General features: G+C 36.4%; 4 protein-coding genes and 1 pseudogene across 4 annotated transcripts; 4 read left to right on the top strand and 1 right to left on the bottom strand.

Annotated features, from left to right (window-relative positions):
• The first annotated feature begins 278 nt into the window (after nt 1-278).
• On the top strand, nt 279-4,338 carry LOC137707654 (aspartic proteinase 36-like). The gene is made up of 8 exons (XM_068446567.1): nt 279-755; nt 1,320-1,568; nt 2,040-2,172; nt 2,805-3,049; nt 3,188-3,415; nt 3,915-4,080; nt 4,206-4,279; nt 4,326-4,338. Exons 2-8 carry the CDS (start codon nt 1,336-1,338, stop codon nt 4,336-4,338), a joined length of 1,092 nt encoding a protein of 363 aa, XP_068302668.1. The 5' UTR covers nt 279-755; nt 1,320-1,335.
• A 19-nt stretch (nt 4,339-4,357) lies between these two features.
• LOC137709556 (aspartic proteinase 39-like) lies at nt 4,358-5,827 on the top strand. The gene is made up of 4 exons (XM_068448638.1): nt 4,358-4,459; nt 4,569-4,641; nt 5,380-5,451; nt 5,642-5,827. The coding sequence occupies exons 1-4, from the start codon at nt 4,379-4,381 to the stop codon at nt 5,779-5,781; spliced, it is 366 nt and encodes a 121-aa protein (XP_068304739.1). The 5' UTR covers nt 4,358-4,378; the 3' UTR covers nt 5,782-5,827.
• An 8,656-nt stretch (nt 5,828-14,483) lies between these two features.
• On the top strand, nt 14,484-16,667 carry LOC137707995 (S-adenosylmethionine synthase 1-like; annotated as a pseudogene).
• An 854-nt stretch (nt 16,668-17,521) lies between these two features.
• Nucleotides 17,522-19,170, bottom strand: LOC137749393 (major pollen allergen Ole e 10-like). The gene is made up of 3 exons (XM_068489485.1): nt 19,039-19,170; nt 17,795-18,065; nt 17,522-17,674 (listed from the first exon to the last, which is right to left on the bottom strand). The coding sequence occupies exons 1-3, from the start codon at nt 19,111-19,113 to the stop codon at nt 17,646-17,648; spliced, it is 375 nt and encodes a 124-aa protein (XP_068345586.1). The 5' UTR covers nt 19,114-19,170; the 3' UTR covers nt 17,522-17,645.
• Nucleotides 19,171-21,230: 2,060 nt separating this feature from the next.
• Nucleotides 21,231-24,330, top strand: LOC137707534 (pto-interacting protein 1-like). Its single transcript, XM_068446419.1, has 8 exons — nt 21,231-21,517; nt 21,789-21,878; nt 22,069-22,319; nt 22,412-22,538; nt 22,781-23,054; nt 23,324-23,456; nt 23,644-23,730; nt 23,956-24,330. Exons 2-8 carry the CDS (start codon nt 21,794-21,796, stop codon nt 24,085-24,087), a joined length of 1,089 nt encoding a protein of 362 aa, XP_068302520.1. The 5' UTR covers nt 21,231-21,517; nt 21,789-21,793; the 3' UTR covers nt 24,088-24,330.
• The last annotated feature ends 1,518 nt before the right edge of the window (nt 24,331-25,848 follow it).

Here is a 25,848-nt window from a genome sequence, read left to right as displayed (position 1 = left end):
AGCTTAAAAGCTTCAATTGACATTTCTGGAAAACAATTAATGGAACCCAAAAGTAGTGACCCTTCTCAAGTTTGGGCTTAAAGGGCTAGCTCCAATACAATCCATATATTAAGCTCTTCAAGGCTGAGGACTTGCACTCGCGCTTTCTGCAGGAGAAAAATTTCCACTTTATGCACCCATAAACATAAAGCTACAATATACAGGACAAGTTAAAATAAGAAACTTTCCCGGGCTTTTCTTTTCTCATGCTCTCTCTCTGACAGCCATTTCCTCAAAGATAATCTTTCATTGTCCAGATATTAGATGCATTATTTCGTCTTCAACGCTTCAATTTTCTTCGATCTTTAATACCTATTCCATATTTCCAGATTTCAAGGACCGGGTTCCAAGTATGAAGCCTTCAATTAATTAAGTGATCGTATATCAATTCTTTAAGGACGAGTGAAGAACTGATTTCGAAGCAATTTCCCAGAATTTCGAAGCAACTTCTCACTCCCAGAAAGAGTGGACGACTGATTTCGAAGCAATTTCAGTCACAGACTCACAGACAGACCTCTGAGGCTCTGACCTACTCGCTGCAGGCTGCACTTCAGCATCCCCTGCACTGCACCATCCGGCGTCCTGCGTCCACCACCAGAGTCCCAGAGTCTCAGACCCAGACCAGTTGGACCAACCAGACCTTCAGACCCTGCAGAGTGCATACCCAGGCCCAGACCATTGTTGTCCCCGTTCGATTCTTTCCCTCAGCCTGTCAGGTCTAAACGCCGCTCCCTATAGACTTTTTTATTTCAATTTTCTTATTTTTTTCACTTTAATTTTGTTTCAGAGAAATTGAATTGTAGTATTTTTACAAATTTGTTTTAGGTAAAGGCTAAAAGCAGGTGAATTTTTTCATGTTACTGGCACGTACCTTGTCTGGCTGTTGAAGCCTTTCAAACATTTGAGAGAGGTGCCTTTCTTAAAAAATTAATCTTGATAGCTCGTGGCTCTGGTTTTGGAAATTAGGCACCTTTCTCATAGATTTAAGTCTTCCTGATGCTGTATTAGTTTGTTGGGTATAATTATATTCAATAGCTGAGTGTCGAACAAGACGATCTTACTTCAGTTCTTGCTCTGTGGCACCAGTTAATTATGTTCTGGTACAGGTAGATGAAATTATTTGCATGTGGGAAGTAAGGAAAGCACAAAAATGCTCATATGAAATTATTTGCATGTATCATGTATTAAGATGATATTGAGCGTGCACCCAACTGGGGAACTAGTGTTGATTGTGATGATGATTTTGTGATATTCACTGATATTCTTTCTTTGCATGGCAGGATATTTCATACTACGATGGGGGCTGCTCAAATACTTGTGGCCTGTCTCGCCGTCCTTATTTCGTCCTTCGGTGTCCATGGTAACGTTTTCTCACTAGAGAGAGCGTTTCCTAGGAGTCACCATATCGGACTTGACGAGCTCCAAACTCGTGACCGAATCAGGCAGGCCCACCTTTTTAAAAGAGTTGTGGGTGGTATAGCCAACGTGTCAGTGGTATATGAAGATTTCTACGGTCCTGAACATGTCGGGTAACTGTTTAATCTCGTAGGACTTTGAGCTTTAAAATTAAATAAATTGAATCTTTCTTACTTGAAAAAATAAAGCAGCAAGAACTCTGTTATTGACCCCAAGTTTTGATACTGATTTTTTTTTTGCAAGTAAGTTTTTGTTTGTTATAAGTGTCTTAATTTCCATTGAATTTGCAAATTTTTTGCTTTAGCCGACATTGGTTGGGAAAGTTTTTATTTTGATTTAATTTCTTAAACGATGGGTGTTTATTATTTGCTTAATTTAAAGCTTGCGCAATCTCCATATAATGCTGCCGATATAATCTTTTGTTTCAAAGTTCACTATATTTGGTTAATGATTCTGAGGTTTCTTTGTATTCATTTTTTCTTTCAATCACTCCTCTATTTTAGTCTCTTGGTAAGATTGAATTGTTAATGGTATAAAAACTTGAAACTTTTTTTTCATTTTCTGTTCTTGCATGAAATCACTAGGGTGTACTTGACAAAAGTGAAACTCGGCTCTCCACCAAGAGAATTCTATGTGGAGATTGACACAGGGAGCGACGTGCTGTGGGTTTCATGCTCATCATGCAAAGTTTGTCCTCGGCATACTGAGCTTGGCGGAGTAAGTTTTTGCTCATTTTTTCGTAGATTTGACTTTTCTTTGGTTAAATTTCAGTGACAATGATTCAACTAAACAAATTTTTATACTTGTGGAAGCTAAAATACCCCTAGCAAAATTTCGATGCGACTTTTAGGAGCTCTTATACCTTTGAGAGTCCCTGGTTAGAGTGGTTCTATTTAAATTTTTAAAACTAGCATGCATCTGTGTTGGTAGTTGGTACACCACGCAATAAATTTCATCTTTCAATTTTTTAGTTGTGTATAAAAGTAAACATTAGGTTACACGACTGTGTGTGTCCCCCCAACCCAATTGACAATACTGACTGAGATGGCCCGAACCGTAGTGGTGTCATATTTGGTGAAGAAAAAGGTTTCCAGTTCCTCGGCCGCAATGCTGTGTTAAGAACTTAAGATTCACGGTTCATTGGGCCAAAGTCCTCAGTCTTGGCCCACTCTAACTCCAATCTGTTAGTCTTGGTCTTTTGAATAATAGTCGTTAGAGTAGTAGAAACAGAACACTCATATCATACTTTTATTCAAACATCAGGACATCAGGCATACTAAACGTTGTATGCCATGTTAATCTACTCAAATTATTTGATAATTATCCTAAATAATCTATGCATGTCACAGCTTTCGTTCAATTTCTACGACCCTGCCAACTCATCCACCGCTCGGCCAGTTCCTTGTTCCGACAAGTTGTGCAAAGCTTCTTTAGAGACCGAATGCTCACATCCGACAAAACAGTGCAGATACAATCTGAGATATGCGGACGAAGATGAGATAGCCGGGTATTACATGTCGGATGAATTATATTTTGACATGATACCGGTTCAGTCTCATGTTAAAATTGAGTCTTCAGCGACCGTTGTTTTCGGGTGAGCTATCTTAACCTTTCTTTTCTAACAATCAACATTAAGAGAGGAAAACAGAACGAGAATTTTTTTTTCATGTTGTCTATTGTTGCATTGAAGCTAAACTGTTATTGGTTTGGTGATCAAATGGATTGGAAACAGGTGTAGTACCTCCGTGGCTGGGCTTTTGGAGGGAACTATAGCTTCAGTCAACGGAGTATTTGGATTTGGCCAAGGGCTAATGTCAGTTATATCACAGTTGTCCTCTCAAGGGGCAACTGCTAATGTGTTCTCCCATTGTTTGAAGGGAGATGACAATGGAGGTGGTATACTCGTTCTTGGTGAGATTTTAGAGCCAAGTATCGTTTATACCCCTCTTGTCCCAACAGTGTATGTCTCTCTTCTTAAAATTTATTTTATTTAATTGAAAATTTTGGGATAGGATGTTTGATTTGTGAATCATCTTCTTGATTAGTCCACTTGTCTTCTTGTCACTACATGTCAATTAGTTGGGTATGTTAGTCCATTAAGTAGCTGAGTGGTTTGGTTGAGCCTTGGCTTGCAGTAGTGTAATATACTGACTTCCTTGGTAGCCCGGGAGTCTGAAATGAATGTTGGAGAACAATCAGATTTCTATGTATTCTAACAGAACACTGAACTATCAATAGTAACACTAACAATTAACAACGAGATTTACAAAGATATTTTCTTAAATAGAGTTTAGAATTCACGAGAAACTGACTTGAATGGTTGATAGAGGCTAACAGACTTGCTAGATGCTAATTCCTACAGTTCCAACCCCAACTACATGTCCTAAGTTTATAAGGACTAGTAGAAAGATTTAGCTTTCCAGTTAATGTAATAACTAGTTGCTAATTATTATTTTCAGGCACCCCTTTTATCAAATTAATCTCGAAACTATTTCTATCAATGGTCAAATCGTGCCCATTGATCCAGCAGCGTTCACACCATCACGTGACCGAGCAACAGTGGTTGACTCGGGAAGCACTCTTGGATATGTTGCGGAAGAGGCCTATGATCCGCTTGTTCATGCTGTAAGTTTGCATTCCATTTGACTTTTCAGTTCAAGTTCCCTTCTAGTTAAATTTATATAGTGTGGGAGGAACGTGTAGTTAAATTCATATCCTTAGTAAAAACTGATTTTGGTTTGTCTGTCTAGATAACTTTGTCTTCAAAGTATGTGAGTCCCTTCCTTTCACCATCAGGAAAACAATGCTATCTAGTTTACACCAGGTTCTCTCTCTCTCTCTCTCTCTCTCTCTCTCTCTCTCTCTCAAAGGACTCTGAAATGAATGACATTGTCTACTTTTTAGTGTGGCCGAGGCATTTCCTATGGTTAGTCTTAATTTTGCTGCTGGTGCATCTATGGTTTTAAAACCAGAAGACTACCTTTTGTATAAGGGACCTGATCAGGTAAGTTTTCCTCCAGGCTCCAGCTTATTTTGTAAAGATATCTTAATTCGAGTGGAAGTAATACTGTTGCAAAATGTACGGAATTAATAAGTGCATTCTTTTGTCACAGAATGGTTCTATTATATGGTGCTTTGGTCCCCTTAAATCTGAGGGAGAGAACCGTGGGTTCACAATTTTAGGAGGTTAGTTCTCGAAACAATGTTATACATGTTATTATAATGCTGCTGTATGGATTTTCAATTTAATACATCTCTCCGCACCATTTTAAAGTAAAAACACCAAATCTCAGTAAAATCATCAGAAAGCATTCTGCAATACATAGATTTTGTATAACAAATATAAGGTTCCCTACTACAATACTATTTGTGCTTATATAAGTTACATGACATAACAATGAAGTATAGAACTTATGCGAACAAAACGAATTAATTTAGTCCTCATTAGAACCGAGCATCCAATTACTTTTAATGCTCTTCTCCCTCATATTTTTCAGCCTAAACAGTAAAGTGTCGAACAGATTCATACCAAAAGCCACCAAAGTTAATCAACAAGCTTCAAAATGTGTATTGATTGGTTACGACCCCATAATTTGCTAAAATCCACACATAAAAGTGTCTAAACGTGTCATATCACAGACAAAAACCCCGAAAATTATCTCCAAGGTTTACCGCACAAGAAAAATCTATAGAAACAAATAGAACTCTTACTCATGACGCAGAGAAGGGTGCGTGTTGTGTAGTGTTCTTTTGCTAGAGTGGGAGAGAGGGGTCAGGATTTGCTGCCTCTTTTTGTTTTGGCTTAATATAGTTGTCCCAGTGTTCATAGTGTTTGTAAGTTAGACAGTGTTACAGTTTACGGAATGAATGCTACCGTTAATCCTTCTGATATACTTGTTTTGAAATGTGTGTCCTCGATTGCAGATCATGTTCTAAAGGACAAAATTGTGGTATATGACATAGGCCGTCAGAGGTTGGGATGGGCAGACTACAATTGTAAGATCATAAACTTTGGAAAGATATCATCTTCAGATTCTTTTCTCTTAATCCATCAAATTATGGGATCCGGACTATTGAAATTTGATCCAACGGCTACAATTATTATAACTTTTCGCTTTTTCTCGTTCCCCATGAACCTGAAACATATCGATCTAATTAAATAAATCGTTTCAAATTCTCTTTCCAGGCTCGTTGCCGGTAAATGTTTCTGTAGCTTTACATGGGAGAGATCCGACTGGGAGCAGCTCATCTAGAAACCTACCGTTCGAGCTGCTAAATACTGGGATTGTACTTTTCTTCATGCATTTATTTATCATATTTATGTGAGACCCCATATACATGTGGGTAGGTTTATTAATGAATGATGACAAACGAATTGGTATTAAGCTTTTTTTTTTTTTTTTATAAAAAATAGCGTTTGGGAGTTAAATTTATATTTGTTAGGAGGGATAAGTGAAGATCTATTATTGGTGTTAAACTTTTTATAAAGGACAACATTACTTGGTTATTCTACATTAATCAATATCGTATTATTATTGGTATGACAATAAAAATATTCTACCTTCATTTAATTAGGGCAAATAATTAACTTAAAAATGATAAATTATTTAACAATATCTGGTTTGATTCAATATGGATCTAAACCACGAGAAAATCTCTTTATTCCAAAAATGTACCAAGTTTTTTTCTCGTTTCTTTATTTGTTTGTGGTTTTCACATAAAAATTAAAAAGGAAAAAGGAAAAGAAAAAGGCTGGTATTTGGATGTGATTTGCAAATTAATTTGGCCATATTTTTTACCATTACGGTTCCATAAATTTATTGCTCGCAAATCATAAACCACGAGAAAATCTCTTTATTCCAAAAATAGACCAAATTTTTTACTCGTTTCTTTATTTGTTTGTGGTTTTCACATAAAAATTAAAAAGGAAAAAGGAAAAGAAAAAGGCTGGTATTTGGATGTGATTTGCAAATTAATTTGCCCCTATTTTCTGCCATTACGGTTCCATAAATTTTATTGCTCGCAAATCTCTTTACATTAAAGACTACAATCTATCGAGATACGTAATTATTGACACAATTCGAACTTTCAAGTATATATAATCATGAATTAAGAAAGAAGTATCAGAAATTTTATAGCACAAAACAAGTCTAAAAATTGTTATATCTTCTGCTAGTAATTAACAAATTGAATTGCCATGGAGAAAGGTTCACTCAAGTTAGCTTTCCTCATAACGGTGTTGATTGTTGCATCTCTTGGTACCATATTTCTTGACTAATTTTTTTTTTTCACCCATTTTTTCTCATATGTTTTTTTTTTTTTTTTAATCTATCTTTTCTCTTTCATCCTTGCAAATTTTCCGCATATATAGCATAAGAGCATGTATATTTTTTATTTAATAATACAAATTATATTCGTGGCAGGTGTGAATCTTGGAGTCGACGCAACTGATACTCATATTCCTGGTGTCTGCAGACAACCTAAGGAATGTGATGGCCGTAATTGTCAATGCATCGGTCAAAGATGTTATTGTTCTAGTGAAGGAGTGAGAAAGTTCATGTTTAAAGACTCTTCTACACAATCGCAAGAGTAGAAGAAAATTCCATAATCAGAAATCTTCAATTCTTGCATTGACATCTTAAAATATTTACGATGCAATAAAGCACACAAGTTGTTGATGCGAAGGCCATGTAAAAATAAATAAAATAAACTTATTATTCATTATTTAGTTGTGACTTCATTGTATGTATATTAATAAAATGAAAAATACGCTAAAATGACATAATTTACATACTCAATTTAGATGGATAATAATAATACAACATATGTTGCTTGGTTCAAAATTGATATGGCTAAAAGTTAACAATGGGGCATGTGTTATATCCCTATTGCCACATATCATTGAGTACGATTATGGGTCATCAAATGATACCAATCGCTATTGGTCAAGGATCCATGTAAGAAACAATTCTCAACGTTAGCTATATGCAGTGATAGTATGGTTTAAACATTAACCAATTAGTTAGTTAATACAATGTGCACTACTCATTAGTCTCATTTAGCCTGAAATCATTTGGGCCTAGTTCGGCAGCTCTTGTATTAATTGAATAGAATAAATAAATATCGAATAGTAATTAGTAGGACGTTTTATGCAATATCAGACCATTTTATTTATATTGTGCTTAGTATTAAACTGGATAAAAAATGTCAAAGAAAAAAAACGAATTTCAGAAAATCATGACAGTTAAACTGAAGAAGAATAGAGATAAGTAAACAATAATAATTGAAAAAAAAAACAACTGTCACGGACAAAAATCCAGAAGAAGGGAAGAAACAAAACCAGGGAGCCGCCCAGCACTCACCACCGCCACCATACCATTGAAATCAAAAGCTCACATTCCATTACTCCTTGCAATCACTGCCACCAAATCTCCATGGTTTCTAATCTATTGAAATAAAATACACAGATGAAACTTTCCCAATTTTGAGTTTAATTCCCTCACAGCAAAAAACTACTAATTAATTAATCCCAAAATCCAAATGAACCCCTCAATTATCCATCTGCCACCATGGGTATGAAAATGAAGACGTCGTCGTGGCTGCTAGAGCGGCGGGACTGTGGCTACACGCAGTCTAGTTTAACGACTTTCAAGATCTTTTTCTGGTGTGTTGGTCGGTAGGAATAAGTGTCATGGCTAGGTTATTCGCCGGACAGAAAGCTAGAGAATTGTTGTTGGGTTGGAGAAGAAAAAGGAAGAACGACATTATAATTTCCCAATTGAGATGTTCAGATAAGTTCGTGAGAGAAAGGAAAGAGAACGTGAACATCAGATTAAATAAGTGGAATCGGATAAATAATCTAGTGCTTATTTAGTATAGAAGGGCACCAAACGATTAGATTCGTATTATTAATCAAATCTGATACCTTACACGAGCCGTCAAACGAGACCGTAGTAAGTTAATACAATGCAGTACTTTTTTTTGCTTCATGATGTGAATCAATAATTTTTAGATTTCCAGTGCATTGGAGTTAGGAGATGCCCTGGCTAACCACAACTCTCTTCTTTGGATTTTTGCTGCATTTGTGGGATGGGATTAGAAAATGAAGTCCGCGCAGTTCTAACGTATGTCTTAAATTAGAGAGACATGATACTACTTTGACATTTCATCCGAAATCACAGGCTTTAACGTATGTTTGAATCCAATTCTCACACAATCATAAATTCAGCTCAACCACAGATTATCCCTCTGTCCGTCTGTTGGTTATGACCACATCCTTCTAATCAAATTCTTCTATGTTGTCTATATCTCGTATGCAACATTTCAATTAAAATAAACTTCTTTAGTCTTGGGCTTTTGTAATTTGTACAAGGGATGTTAGTTGATCAAGTTACACTTACCGGTCCAAATATGAGATTGGCAGACCGACAACTTCACCGACCACCATTTACGGAAAAAGAAAATAAATAAAAAAGATTATTATTGGTCAATCTAAAATTTGTATTATGCACTCCACATAAATATATTTTTCTTTTTAAAATAGAAAATTTAAAATGTAAGATGAAAATTTTGAAGCACCAATTATAATTTTAATAAAAATGATACGATATTTTTTCTTGACGGTACTATTGAAATAAGTGCGAAATTCAACTATATGTCATTGTATACTAGCACTCTTGTTAACAACAAAATAATCTGGATAATTTTGGACGTCATGTTATTTAAGGTATAGAATATAACTAATATAGTTTGAAATCTGCGTCGATTGACTTATATATACCACTACAGTTCAATTAATTTTTATATTTATCAAATTATTTGAGATATGAAACAGAATTAATATGGTTTGCAATTTTTTACCATTACAGTCGATAAAATTTATTACTCTCAAATCTCATACATGAAAAAATACAATATATCGAGATACGCAAGTATTGAAACAATTCTCAACTTCAGCTATATTTAATCGTGGATTGAGAAAGAACTCTCAGAAGTTTTATAGCACAATACAAGTCTAAAAATTGTAATATCTTCCTCTAGTAATTAACAGATTGAATTGCCAATTTGCCATGGACAAAGGTTCACTCAAGTTAGCTTTCCTCATTACAGTGCTGGTTGTTGCATCTCTTGTTACCATATTTCTTGACTACTTTTTTTTTTCACCCATTTTTTTCTCATATGTTTTTTTGTATCTTTTCTCTTACATCTTGCAACTTTTCCGCATACATAGCATAATAGCATTTATATTTTTTATTTAATAATACAAATTATATTCGTGGCAGGTGTGAATCTTGGAGTCGAAGCAACTGATTTTCATATTCCTGGTGTCTGCAAACAACCTAAGGATTGTGATGGGCGTAATTGTGAATGCGTCGGTCAAAGATGTTATTGTTCTAGCCAAGGAGTGAGAAAGTTCATGTTTAAAGACTCTTCTACACAATCGCAAGAGCGGAAGAAAATTCCGTAATCAGAAATCTTCAATTCTCGCATTGACATCTTAAAATATTTATGATGCTATAAAAACATACAAGTTGCAGATGCAAAGACTATTTAAAAATAAATAAAATACACTTATTACTCGTTATTTAGTTGTGACTTTATTGTATATATGTCAATAAAATAAAAATCCGCTAGAGTGACATAAAATTTGACATAACTTACATACTCAATTTAGATGGACAATAATAATACAACATATGTTGCTTGTTTCAAAGTTCATATGGGCTAACAATTGACCATTGTATCTCACGTTGGTTTTTTCTATATTTTTATCGTCCATAGTTAAGTCCATTGCATTTTTTTTCTAGTGTTTGTGTTACCAAGTGAAGGTGATGTTGGTGTTCATGGGAATGGGTCTTCTGGTCGGGATTGGGATGGTAAAACTCTTGGTAATACCAATGATTTTTTTGGAAAATATGTTGCACTACCACCACAAACATATCTATCTCAAGTGGAAAACTGATATTAATCGGGTTGGTCAAATGTTTATTGGAGGAGAAGGGGGGTGTATCTAATTTAAGAGTTAAACTCCATAAATATTTCAGTGAAAAAGGGTTTAGCATTGTATTTTAAAAAAAGAAAAGGAGAGGGTGATAGCTGAGTGTTCCAAAATTTGTCTACCGCTCAGTGCCACAAATCTTGTGGTATTTTTTTTCATTTGAAAGTAAGAGATTTTAAATTCAAATTTTGTGGATGGCAAATTTAATTCCATATTAGGTTGTCCATTATGTGACTGAACCGAACTCATCATTCTCTTAGTGTAAAAATATTAATGTTTTCAAAAAAAAAAAAAAAAAATCAATTGACCATTGTAAACAAAGGGGCATGTGTTATATCCCTATTGCCACATATAATTGAGGACGATTGTGGGTCATCCAATGATATGAATCATCATTGGTTAAGGATCCATGTAAAAAACTATTCTCAACATTCACTATATGCAGTGATAGTTTCTTAGATTTCCATGCATTGGCGTTAGGAGATGAGAGTTTTTTCAATGCGGCCGGTACACGGAATGGTACATCACGTGTCACTATACAAATGATGAGATATACGTACTAAAAAGTTAATAACTTAAAAAATAAAATTTCTCACAACTTCTATTAAAACATGTGATGTACCACTTGAGTTCACCCTAACTCTCTTTTTTCGATTTTCAATGCATTCGTGAGATGTTATTATAAAATGGAGTCTGCGTAGTTCTAAATTAGAGAGACATAATACTAGTTTGACATTTCATCCAAAAGCACACGTTTTAACTTGCATTTGAATCCAATTCTCACACAATCATAAATTCAGCTCAACCACAGATTGTCCATCCATCCGTCTGTTGGTTATGACCACATCCTTGGATCAAATCTTCTACGTTGTCTAAATCCCATATGCAACGTTTCAATTAAAATAAATTTCTGTATTCTTGGGCTTCTGTAATTTGTACGAGGGAATGGATACGAGTTGGTCAAGTTACACTTACAAGTCCAATATGAGATTGGAACGCCGACAACTTCACCAACCGTTTTACAGAAAAATAATATAAAAGGATTTTATGATATTTAATATTTGTTTAAAATTTTTTGAACCAAAAAAAAGGAAAGAAAGAAAGATATTTATTTAAAATTCTGTCCTTTTTAATCATTGCGCACTCAAAAGTCAAAACCATTTCACCAACCAAAACCCCCAACCGGTAGGTCATAGGTGCCGGTTACCCCAAACTTACGGGAATTTAGTCCAAAAATATTACAAATCCGTCTCCACCTTTTAGTTTTTAGTATTATTATTATTATTATTATTTTATTTTTTTGTTTAATTTTTTGTGTGCGTGTGTGTTGGGCGGGAACTGAGAACTGGGAACCGCACGTACCTTAGCCCTGTTACAATACGTGCCACTTTTGCTCAGTTGATGCTAAGTCATCGCAAAAGCCATGGCATGGCAGCCATGGATTCAAACTTCTTGGCCTTGCTGTTCGATTGGTTCGTTAAATTATGTTCCCCACTGTTTCCTCAAGAAACAAACAAGTGCATTGGTCAATGACTCAATTGGGTTGGTGACCAAGCATCACTCATCTTAACCCTCTTAAGCCTCTTATCCCGAATTCTTGTGGACCAATTATAATGTCTCGTTTGGTGCAGGTTAAGATAAGAATAAGTTAAATCCTTAAATCCGACTAATTTATTCTATGTGAGATTGTCATTTAAATTAATAAGTTCAATCACACTCGTTCTTTAATTCAAGAATTAGCCTAATTTGTCATATATCGTGCCTCATGGAATACATTCGGTTGTTAGTAATTATCAGAATATGAATATCATATTACATGAAAAACGTAAATGAATACGATAGCGGATTTAACTTCTTCTTTTTTTTTTTTTTGTATTTATGGAATAACTTTTGTTTTGTACTTCGGACAATATATGGAATTAAGTTAGAGATATCTTAAAACTTGTACGTGAAGAATTATTTGATTGACAAGGATTCTCATAAATAATAAGATTCATTGAGTACAATCAACAATATCTTCTTCTCTACTTTAATTTATTGAGTTTTGTTTTCTTTTTGTTTCCAACCAAAGCAACCAAAAAAAAGAAAAAAAGAAAAAAGGAATGTGGGGTTTTTGTGTTATTGTCTTCTATTGCTGAATTTTTAAATGTGGCCCACTTATTAATGCCAACTTTTACATAACATACTTGAAAACAAGGAAAGGGATCCTCTCTTCGGATCCATTCCGCCAAATTCAACAAGTTCTGGGATCTGGACTATTGAAATTTGATCAAACGGCTACAAACAGGGGTTCACTTTAAAAGTTATAATAACTTTAGCCGTTAAATCAAATTTCAATGGCCCAGATCCCTGAACTTAGTGGATTTGGTGGAAGCGATCTAGAGAGGATCCCTTTCCTAAAAACAAAGCTTAGCTGCTGAATAATTAACAACGGTTCTGTTAAAAAGTTAATGTAGCTGCTCCTTGATTTGATACATAATGTTCAATTTAAAATTTTTTTTTCTAGAGAAAAGAACTTAATATGTATCAAACAAGGAATCAGCCACATTGATTTTTTAATAAGAAATATTGTTAATTGTTTAGTAGCCAAACTTCGTTCTTTGAAGATCTTATTGTGACCTAAAAATAGAAGAATGATTAGATGAACTAGATGCCCGGTCACTGTGACATTCTAAATCTACTGATACAATATCAGGTGTAGTAAAATAATATGTGACAATATATTATTAGATGAAAACACTATTGTTCTCTAAATTGCTCTCCAAAAATAGGTGCCGCATTCCCCTTTCAAGAAAAGAAATGATGTTATGGAGGAGGAGGACACCTGGTGCTTTCAGTTCCCAGCTCATATGTTCTCACTGTGCTGTCGGTGGCTCCGCGAAGACTAAAATGCCATTACCACTAAAATTCACGGTCTAATTCCAAAAGGCCTTTTTAGTAACTTCACTAGTAATTGTCCCACTTTCATTTATATGTTATGGATTCATTAATGGGGTTAGGAAAATAATGGAGAAAACGATTGAAGAAGCAGATGGCTCTTCACTCACTCCTCATTTGTGAGTGGACAATTTTTTGAACAAACCGCCCAAGAATCCACTCATGGTAAATTGGGTTGGGTCGGTTTTAAATCATTTTATTGAGTTTCGGGCTATGACCCGCCCGTCTAATTTTCCCTCTGCAAGTCAGCAGCGGAATTTGGCCGTCTATGCGCCACTAGATATTGTATTTTTATTTGTTAAATAATGAGACCACATTTACACTCTTGAATGCTTTTGCTACATCAATCAATATAGTATTTTTATTGGTTTGACAAAAAAAAAAATATTGAACCTTCATCGAAAAAAGGCAAATAATTAACTTAGAAAAGGTAAATTATTTATAAATATCTGATTTTGATTTGATGTGGATGTAAATCTCAAGAAAATCTCTTTATTCTAGAAATAAGAACTTGACTTGGCTACTGAAAGATCAGCAGCAGCTGCTTACGACCAATTGCGGTTGAACACATGTTCAAATTTTTATTTTTTAATGAAGACTTAGACACTATCTAACCGTGATTGGTCGTAAGCCGCTGCTGATTTGTTCAGTAGCCAAGTTCTATCTCAGAAATAAACCAATATTTTCCTTTTTCTCATTATTTTATTTGTTTGTTGTTTTCACATTTATAAAATAAAATAAAAAAGTGAAAGAAAAAGGCTGGTATTTGGTATTTGGATGTGATTTGCATGCATATACATTAAAGCCAAGCCAGTGAAACCAAAGAAGCCAAGCCCTGTGAGCCGACTACCGGTTAGGGTTGGTGAAAGACAAGCAGCAGCCGGTAATACCTACGGCCCAAGTACTACATATTCTCACCAAACCCTGGATTAATCTTGTCCCTGGATTCGTTGACATCCAACGGCTGATCATTTCGCAACCGTTCGATGGTTAATGACCGACGAAGATAAAACAAATCGAAACGGAGGCGTCCGGTAAACCGGTGAGGTTAATTAAATAGTATAAATACGAATAAGAGGCAATTCGGACAATTGCAGTCGTTTGATCGTCTTCCGCTTTCCCTGCGTTAAGGGTGTGGTTCGAAAAGCACAGCCCCCTTCTTCTTCCCTCCAACTTCCTTCACTTCCAGATCCGCGCTTCAGAGGTACCATTTTAGCGCTTTTCTCTGTTGGGTTTTCGTTTTCCTTGTCCTTGCTGTTTGTGGTTTGATTATAATGTGAGCGGGCTGGCGGTTTGTGGGATTTTTAGGGGGACTTTATAAGTTTCGCTTTGGAAAAAATGAAAGATCTGGCAGGTTTAACTCGATGTGATTGTTTTTCGTTAGCATTTTCCCCTTGTGTTTTGTGATTTGACAAGTTAAATTCAAGTGTTTGGGTTTTGTTTCAGTAAACCTTGCAGATCTGATAATTTGTAGTTTTATGGGATTTTCATTGTTCCCTGTGGCTGTAAGTTTATGTATTCTGAAGATTTTTCATAGACTGGTGTGACTTGTAATACTGCCCTTCTTAGTAGAATCCTGTTATTGGTGGATATTTTAGTGAACTGCCCTTTATTCTTGAAGATGAGCTTGATGTTGTCATTCATTGTATCTGTTTTGGAGTGCAGAATCTGTTGGGCTTTATATCTGATGTGATGTGATGCTTAAATGCTTTAGAGATATGTTTGTTCACTCTGTATTTGCTTTTCTGTGGGAATATTTACTTTTGTTAAATTCGAAAGTACAATTGATGTTGTATTCAGATTTACGACAACTGCGAATTTGGTGATATGCGGGTTTTTAATCTTTATTCTGTCTGTTGTTAGAGCTATGACTTCTCTTTGTTGCTTATATTTATACGGATGTGTCTTGGTATACTTTTATCTTGTGTAGAGAATGGAGACTTTCCTATTCACATCTGAATCCGTGAACGAGGGTCACCCCGACAAGCTGTGCGACCAGATCTCTGATGCAGTGCTAGATGCCTGCCTTGCCCAGGACCCTGATAGCAAGGTTGCCTGTGAGACATGCACCAAAACCAACATGGTCATGGTGTTTGGAGAGATCACTACCAAGGCCAATGTTGACTATGAGAAGATTGTCCGTGACACTTGCCGCGCCATTGGATTTGTTTCTGATGACGTGGGTCTTGATGCCGAAAACTGCAAGGTCCTGGTTAACATTGAGCAGCAGAGCCCAGATATTGCCCAGGGCGTTCATGGTCACTTTACCAAGCGACCTGAGGAGATTGGTGCTGGTGACCAGGGTCACATGTTCGGATATGCCACTGACGAAACCCCTGAATTGATGCCTCTTAGCCATGTGCTTTCCACCAAGCTTGGTGCTCGCCTCACTGAGGTCAGGAAGAATGGTACCTGCCCCTGGTTGAGACCCGACGGCAAGACCCAAGTTACCGTTGAGTACTACAACGAAAATGGAGCTATGGTTCCAGTGCGTGTCCACACCGTCCTTATCTCCACCCAGCATGATGAGACTGTCACAAACGATGAGATTGCCGCTGACCTCAAGGAGCATGTCATTAAGCCTGTTGTCCCTGAGAAGTACCTTGATGAGAAGACAATTTTCCACCTTAACCCCTCTGGCCGCTTTGTTATTGGCGGTCCCCATGGTGATGCAGGTCTTACTGGACGCAAGATCATCATCGACACTTACGGTGGATGGGGGGCCCATGGTGGTGGTGCTTTCTCCGGAAAGGACCCTACCAAGGTCGACAGGAGTGGCGCCTACATTGTGAGGCAGGCTGCCAAGAGCATTGTAGCAAATGGGCTGGCTCGCAGGGCCATCGTGCAGGTGTCTTATGCCATTGGTGTGCCAGAGCCCTTGTCGGTCTTCGTTGACACATATGGAACTGGAAAGATCCCTGACAAGGAAATCCTTAAAATTGTGAAGGAGACCTTCGACTTCAGGCCTGGTATGATCACCATCAACCTCGATCTCAAGAGGGGTGGCGGTGGAAGGTTCTTGAAGACAGCTGCCTACGGACACATATGGAAGGGACGACCCAGATTTCACCTGGGAGGTTGTGAAGCCCCTCAAGTGGGAGAAGCCTCAGTCTTGAGAGATGGATCAAATACCGCCCCTGCTGCCGAAGCTTTTGCATTAATTGGCACCGGATGAATAATTTGCGTGTTTTAATTGCTGCTGTTGTACAACTTAAAAAGCAAATTTCTAATGTTCTAATTTCATACTTTTTATTTTTAAGGTATTTTTCCCCTATTATTTGTTCATCTTTCTATTTTCTGTAACGTGATATGTTCATCACCAGTGTCTGTATAAAAAGAAAAAGAATTTTGTCGAAATTGTTTTTAGAGAAGAATTAACACATAATGTGGTTTTACCGACATGGTATCCTATGTCAATGAAATAAAATTTCTAAATACAAATATTTTCTTCATGATGGAATTGAAATTGGAATGAATATGAAGAACAGAAAACTCGAACTTTCAAGCCAAAGTTTGTACGAAATTTGCCAAAGTTATTTTGTATTTTGATAAAAATTTCTAAATTCTATAGCTATTTATTAATTGTCTGCATCTACTAATCAATTTTCATTTACCATGCTCCTTGTAAATTTTGAATATATTTTAAGCAAAACTAACGAAAAGTCTTCAAAAACTTTAGTTTTAATGAAAAATGACAAATAAAGATGTAAATGAATGATACCAGGAAAGGTAAAAATGTTATTTTTCGTTAAAAATGAACAGTATCAAGAGTGTTTCGTTAAAACTTCCTATATTTTATTCATAACGTATGCATTACTTGCCACATCATATGTTACACTAATATGGCAAAAATTAGAGTCTCCCAAAAATTCTTTTATTTTATATCTACAAGTGATAATAAGGAATTGAACTCGAATTCAGGATTTTTTGTAAAAAATAAACGGTTCTTAATCAATTAAGTTACAAACTCCTTTTTAATGTTTTGACCTTTTAAAGGGTTAAAGAGATGCGAATGCCAAAAGAGTGTACCAAATACTGATATAAGTTGATCGAAAACAGAAGTAACTGAATAATGCACATGAGATAACAAGGTGAAAGTACAAAACAACAAGTACAATTCGATTGAAAATACAAAACAAGAAGTACAGTTCGAAAAATAACTGATTAAATTTTGACGGGGGAGAATATATCTATGCATTATTGATGTAGGTCCTTGCTCGACTAATCACATATCCCCATGAATCATGATCCGTCATCACAATAGATACTCACAAGTGCCAACAGCTGCCATCCAATCAAATATTACAATTGCATTAGTAATATGAAAGACCGAAACTCAATAATAATTATATAAATAAATAGAAGGAGAATTGGAGCAAAAGCGGCAGGGGGTTGGAGACGTACATGGATTCTGAGAAACGACTAAGCCGGTGCCATTGAAATGGCAGTCCCAAAAGTGCTTTCCGGTGGCCCTGAAAAACAGATTCATGGCAACAGAAGCATGTGAGACGGCATTCTCTGGGCTGAAACAACCGCCACCTGGCTGAATCGGCCTGCAGTCTATTCCTGCTTGGCCGCAGCTATAATCAATGTTGTGCCGAAGCTTTTCAACATCTGCTGACGGTTTTGCAATGCACCATGTTAATGTTGCAGCTGCCCCACCGTTTCCGATATCCTAAGAAGACAATCAAAATCTTCACTTCCATTTCTTAAATCAAACAAATAAATCTCCTTGGAAAAAATTTGTATATATCATGCCCTTCCTATGATTGCAAACATCCTCAATTGCTTCCATATTTTCTGAATAATTTTTTTTCTCAAATTGTGCTACATTTTCTTCTAGATACAAGCAATTTTAGGGTTTATCGCCTTTTAGATTTTAGGGCTTCAATAAATTTGTTTTTAGATTTTAACTTGAATGGTTTTCAAAATCTAATATAAGTCCTTATTTTTAAAACTTACCATGTTTAACACATTTATTATTTATAAACTTACCATTCGAAATTCTTTACCTATCCATAATTAATGTTTTTTATTTTACGCTCTAATCATTTTAATAGACAAGATTTTATTCAAAACTACGTACAAGCCATCTACCGTATATCATTATTTTCTTTTTTTTGTCCTAGTTTTCTTTCTGGATCCATTGGAAGACCTATGTAATGACAACACATTTGGCAAGCACATGAATAAATTTTCGTTTCTTAGTATCCCCTTCTTTTTATGGATAAGATGTGGTCCTTTTCCGGCTCAAAGAATGTCTAGTTAAAGAGTAAGATGTATCATTAAACGAACAAATCCATGAACACTACCTTATCAGGTCAAAAAAAAAAAAAAAAAAAAAAAAAAACCAAGATTAAAGTTTTGTAAAAACGATAGAGAAAAGAGAAGGTAAAAATATTTAACTGCCCCATTTCCCTAAAATATGTTGGGAAATTTGGGCTAAAATCAACTTTTCTAGCTCTTGTAGCAAAGCTAGTTTTACCTAAAAAGGCTAGTGTCACCACATTTTAATGCAATTCCACTTCATGTATATGCAACGCTGCAACAAGGCGATAATGTGGGTTGTGGATGCATGCACTGATTGGGACAGAGAAGAGCAGATATTACAAGTACAGTATAAACGTGTATAATGACTTTGAGCGCACCTGTGCAGCAGCAAAGCAAAGAAGAAGAGCTAAGCCCATTGCGAACATTCCCACAGGCCTCTTTGTCACCTCCATTTTCTCTCTTACTCTCAATTAGGTCGGTCGATGGCCGGTCGCTGCCGAGAAAGAGTGATAGCAAGCTCAGTTGATGGCCAAGTATGAGGAATACGCAGGAGTTTATATACTGACTGAGGAGAATGCTTCAGAGATGGGTATGATTTCAAATACCAAACATGTCCTTTTGTAATTAAGGGTATTTTATATTTCTGAAAGCAGGAGATGAAGTTCAAGAGGGCAAAATTGTCATTACAAGGCGTACAATTATACATGCATGGATAATAGTGAAAAGGTAGGAATCTGTGAACTGGGATTTGGTGGAAAAGTAGAGAAGTTGAATAGTTTAATGGAATATCGACAAAAAAAGAAGAAGTTGTTTTATGGAATAAGGACATATGGTCGAGCTGAGGAAGGTGCCTGCAAGTGCTAGCTGCATTGCTTTACTATTTTGTTGCTTTGTCATGCATATATGCACCCGTTTTCTCAAGGTATTGCCAATTTGGCAGTGCGTACGTGATTACACGTTGACAAACTAATGAACTATGCATCGTCATGCGTTGTGAGCTTAAGCCGGTTATGCCATCAGTGACGGTGTTTTCAAAAGCACTAAGCAAAAGCCACTGCTAGCATCTATAAAGCAAAAGAAAGATGATCTTCTATTTCAGAGCTTTTCTTTTTTTGGTTTCCATTTTTATTCTTTCTCACACGACAAAGAAAGAAATATGTTAAGGTTTTAATCAACTGAAAATCGAAGGAATTGGTCTAGTAAAAAACGAATTAAGATTTAGAATACGGCTCAACTCTGGTTCAAACTTTCATGTATGCATTTATTGGGACTGACGACTCTGTTTTAGCATACCGTTGATCTGGACGTTAAAAATACGATGCCCCCTCATGTAGTACTAGATTTACATGAGAAAATAACTAATATGCCGTCAATATGTAATGAAATAGCTCACGTATTAAAATAATAATAATCAATTGAATGTATGAGCCCAAAAGGAAAACATATTAAGACTTAAAGCATGGCCAAGTATGGAAATAGAAAAGGATACATGAAAACCAACCAATCAAAGTAAAGGTTTGAATCCGACTCGTTCCTATTTGGTTAAAGACCTAGAAATTACGACGCAATTAGCAAGTTCGCGCGTTACAATTAAACATTCGGAACTTAAGGAAAATGTAATGAATGGGGACTAAGAAATTACAAAGAATTTGTAGAGTACCTACCTAGAACTTGAATGAAAGGGGCTTCAATGTTGAAAGTAGGACTCCATAAAGGACAAGGATTGTCTGCCCCTCTCACTTCCGGTGCCCTTCCATGCCTTCTTATTTTGTGTGGTCACGGTCACGTCAACATTTTATATTGTTTTTTTCATAGAGATAATAAGACAAAAATGAATATTAATATAAAATGTTGACGTGATTTAACTGTAACCACACAAACAGGAGGGCACATGAGGGCACCGGAATTGAGAGGGAAGACAATTCTTGTCCCTCCACAAATATGAGGATGATGTCCAACTGCTACCATCAATATTTCTTTGATTATTAACTAGAAAATATCACATACTAATACAATTATGTATGAGGAGAAGTTGTAGAGTTGGAACAGAAAATGTAAAGAAAAGATGAGAGAGGTTAGGCGAAAAAAAAAAACAATTGTTCGAGAGAAGTATTGTACCTGAAGGTGCAACAATCAAAAGCACATCGAGGAAAACAAGTTTTGTTGTACTTTTCTCCATATGTATTCATTTTGTAAATTAAATAATATAGAAGGTGATGATTGAATTATTTTTAAGCATTAATATATATACTTATTTTTTATTAATAACATATTATTTAATTTGTAATTTTATCTGTCTAACATTACTAGATATAAATACAATGTCCAAAATGATGTGTTTAAATAATTATTTATTAATCTACGTACCTAACTTTGACGGGGAAGAAGAGTTGTCTCGTAATGTCGTTGCACGCAAAGCAAGCGATCCAAGTCGAACTTGAAGAAAGGAAACAAGGAAGGAAGGAGTCAATGGACTCATTCACGTTTTGTCATTCACTGTAAGTTGTAACCAGTCAAGTTTGGCCAACACCAAATTTAAACATAATAAATATACATTCTTAAATTCTAAGATTACCTAAACAAAATATTCTAAAATATGAAGTAATAATAATTACAAAGACTTCAGCCTCCTTCCCTCTTTCGCTGGTGTCCTCTTATCCTGCGCACCCCTTCCAGCTTATCCTGCGCCGCGCTTCCTCCGCCGGATTTGGAGCTCTCAGATCTCTTTCTCTCTCTCTCTCCACACACTCACTGACAGACACCCCAGACAAGATTAGTCTCTTGTAATTAGTTTACAACAACGGCAAGCAGCACCGGCGTCTCCTTTTATTTTTCTCTAGTTTTTCAATCTTTCAGGTACGCTCTCTTACGATCTCTCTGTTTTAAAGCTTTCTCATTTTCCGTTTCTTTACTCGAATTCTCAGCTGCTGATAACGATCTACTCATTTTTCACCTTTTTTATTTTATTTTTTTGGTTAAAAAATTACGAATTTTTGTTTTTGGTGGCGATTTGATTGATCTCCGTGTTCGATGGCTGAACTGAATTTGATTACTGATTACATAATACGTACTGAAACTTGTATAATTACATTTTGAATAATTTTAGTTTTGTTTTTGTGTGGGTAAGGAATCATGAGCTGCTTCGGCTGTTGCGAAGACGATGGTATGCATAAAGCGAACGACCATGGAGGTCAATACACGGTGAAAAATCCGGCAGGTAATGATCCAATCCACTCTCTTATAGCTGAGGCCTTGTGTTGCATCTAGCCTCATACATTTCAACTAACTATTATTTCTTAGAGTTCCGTTTTTCGGAAAGTTTGTAAATTTTACTTCATTTCCGCTTGTATCTGTTTGTTTCCGTCGCCAATTTTATCAATTTCGTACTGAGTTGAATCTCGTCGCAGGAAATGAGGGAAGTCATCATGCTTCAGGAACTGCACCCAGAGGATCTCAACCCGTAAGGGTCCAGCCCATCGAAGTTCCTACGATACCAATAGATGAACTAAAGGAGATTACAGAAGGCTTTGGGACCAGTGCTTTGATCGGAGAGGGTTCATATGGAAGAGTATACTATGGGGTGCTTAAAAGTGGGCAGCATGCAGCAATCAAGAAGTTGGATGCCAGCAAACAACCTGATGAGGAATTTCTGGCGCAGGTTAGACAAGAGAACCTGTTTTTATCTTTTTTATTGCCGTGTTGTTGTAACAAGTTAAAATTCATTTCTAAATCAACGAATGACGGATACAGGTTTCTATGGTGTCAAGGCTGAAACACGACCATTTTGTTCAACTACTTGGTTACTGTGTTGATGGGGTTTCACGTGTTCTTGCCTATGAGTTTGCATCTAATGGATCTCTTCATGATATTCTACACGGTATGTAAGAGAAAGATAAAAGAAAAACCTTAAGGGTACAATTGAGTTTAATGTTTCTATCTAGCCGCGCAGTCTTTATTGATGCATTTTTGTGTGCAAGGAAATCAACTAAGTTGCTTTTTATTGTCTAATCTTAATTCTAGCGAAAGCAGTTTCTTTCATTGAGTGAGAATAGACTACTTGAGGGCTGTTGTATTAGCTGTTACTCTACGGTATTTGACCTGATTATTTTGCTAATGCAGGAAGGAAAGGTGTTAAAGGGGCACAGCCTGGTCCAGTTTTGTCGTGGGTGCAACGTGTGAAAATTGCCGTGGGTGCTGCAAAGGGGCTTGAGTATTTGCACGAAAAAGCTGATCCCCACATCATTCATCGCGACATCAAATCGAGCAATGTACTAATATTTGATGATGATGTTGCTAAGATTGCGGACTTTGATTTGTCCAATCAAGCTCCTGATAATGCAGCACGTCTTCACTCCACTCGCGTGCTAGGAACTTTTGGTTATCATGCCCCTGAGTAAGCTTTTAATAGTTCTTCAAAGATTTCATCCAGTAATGATGTGCCACATTTGCTCTATTCTAAACTTGAAATCAGAGTATGTTGTTCTTGATTGCTGAGGATCCTTTGTTGAAAGAATAAATACACGTTATTTTAAAATAACCAACCTAAGTTTTAAAGGCTAGACAGTAAGCCACCTAATTTACTAAATACTGCGTCCTGAAAGTTTGGTATCAGGGTGCATGTCATGATCCCCAATATTCAGTAATTTTATTTGTGGTTTGCAGATATGCAATGACTGGACAGTTGAATGCCAAGAGTGATGTTTACAGTTTTGGTGTTGTCCTGCTTGAGCTTTTGACTGGACGAAAACCTGTTGATCATACACTACCACGGGGGCAGCAGAGTCTAGTAACATGGGTACTGTATCTGTGCTCTTTATGCACAGCACGTGCCATTTGTTTTTTGAATTGTATAGAGAAGAATATGTTCTCGTTCTTGTTATTATTTTGAATTGTAGAGATAAGAATATGTTCTCATTCTTGTTATTATTATTTCTTTGGGGGGGTCAAGTGAACTGATTTTTAAAGTATTTGGACTGTGTTAGGCTACACCAAAGCTTAGTGAAGACAAAGTTAGGCAGTGCATTGATTCAAGACTAGGAGGAGAGTACCCACCAAAGGCGGTTGCAAAGGTGATAACTAGATCATGTACATACATAATACACACATGCGTACATGCACGAATATGCAATTCCGGTTATTTCTTGTTTCTATTGGCACGAGGGTGGTGTTGCTGAACATCATCCTTTCCATTTCTCCCCATACATTTGTGTGTTGACTGCATACCACAATATTACTAATACCGATTACGCGATCAAGCATCTATAACTGAATGCTCTTTTCTGTCTTGATTATAGATGGCTGCAGTTGCCGCCCTGTGCGTGCAATATGAGGCCGATTTCCGCCCAAACATGAGCATTGTTGTCAAAGCCCTCCAACCCCTGTTAAATGCTCGGCATGGACCCGCCGGCGAATCACCAAACTTGTGAATCTCCCGATCTCCGTGTCTCTCTTTGCCTCTATAGGTGTCATGTGTGCATGTATGAGTAAATCAGCATGCAATTATTGTAACAAAGGCATTGTGTTCTGAGGGTGGTGGTATATTGTTTGCACAATGTTCTATATGCTTGATTTTCTTCTTTTTTCCTCTTTTCGAAAGTTGTGTACCATATTGCTTCATTATTTGCGGTGTATTTGATTTGTTCATAATGCAAGGGGGTCTTTTTCTCTTAGCGGACGTTATCGTTTTTCATTTGATGCTTTCTTACCCACCAAATTTATACAAGTGAAAAGAGAGCTTCTATGTTGTTCTGTGTGTCAGCAGTACATGTGTACTCGGTAAGGTGAGGGCATTTGGTCATAGCAACATCTCCGCTGCCTACGAGAGCCGAATCTGAAAAAGCTCATAACCTGTCACTGTCCGGACACAGGGCTGGTAGAAAATCTCGAATTTAGAATATGAGCTAAATTTAAAGTAAATAACTAAATAACACTTTACTTTCTGTCTAATTCGTTCTCATCCCTTGTACTCTCTTGATTGTCTAATAACCTGCATAAACAATGGAGAGATGAACTTCAACAATTTAATAGGGACATAACCTTATCACACTAAATTGACATTATTTAATTAAGTGTCATGGCATCATACAATCAAATATCAAATTATTATCGATAGCAATGCAGAGTGCAATCGATTACTGATCCAAGATTTTAAACTCGGAAGTCTCAATAATAAAAAAATAAAAAATTTGTAGACAAAAATAACTGAAAAGTTAAATGATAATATGTTTTCATTCATAAATCATACTCAAAATAACCTGACAAGCTACAAAATCCTAATAAAGTCGTCCATGACAAGGTTTCATAGTCTAAAAATGTTTTGAAGCTACATGAATTGACAAGATCGTTTGGAAGGAGCTATTAGCTTGAGATTTCCCGGTGCATTTTCCGACACAAAGGCTTCTATTTTCTCATCATGATCCACAAGGAATTGCAGGAGCCTAAATAGCTCTCCCTATCATTCGAAGTATTTCTTTCATCATGGCCACGAAAAAGAAAGCCTTGTCGCAACAAGAACTTAGTGCAATATATTGATGCATTCAAGCAAAGATGATAGTTCATACACTCTTCTTCCAATTGTTTGATCACAATTGCTTCAATACGTGTCTTTTGATTCATTAGATAATTACCGCTTCTCTAGCTGTATTGTGGACGCTACAATAGGACCAACATGTTTGTCAAAACATCCTCTTGCATTCTTCTTGAAGCCTATCAATAGGACCAACATGTTTTGGGCCAAATCATTTAAAAAAAAAATTTATTTTCTTCTTCACGGTCGTCTTCTATGTGAAGACTCCACTGTAGAGCTTAAACATAGAGCCAGAGGACCAGCTTTTAACTTCGAGAGGTCCTTGGGACATTTCAAGCAAGGATTTCAGATCACCGAGGGGTCCTGGGACCACCTAGGTCCCTCTATAGGTCCACCACTGAGTGCAATGCAAATTCTTCATCTATATTCGTTAATTTGTATAACTAAACACCCGGGTCTTGCACATTCCATTCCGTGCTTATACTACTTGACCGTGAGTGACTAATTATACGAACTAACCCTCGTACCATTTGTTAGTTATCTTGCCTAACTCTTTGTCGCCAGTCTCGGATTATCCAATAAAAACCATGTGCACTTTCGGCTGATATGGGATTTGATACTAACCAAAAGTTAAACTTAACTACAAAAAGAATTTACGACC

This window comes from Pyrus communis, chromosome 11 (assembly GCF_963583255.1).
Source record: "Pyrus communis chromosome 11, drPyrComm1.1, whole genome shotgun sequence".
NCBI lineage: Eukaryota > Viridiplantae > Streptophyta > Magnoliopsida > Rosales > Rosaceae > Pyrus > Pyrus communis.
Note: the sequence above shows the minus strand (reverse complement) of the source record. Positions and strands in the feature narration are given on the sequence as shown.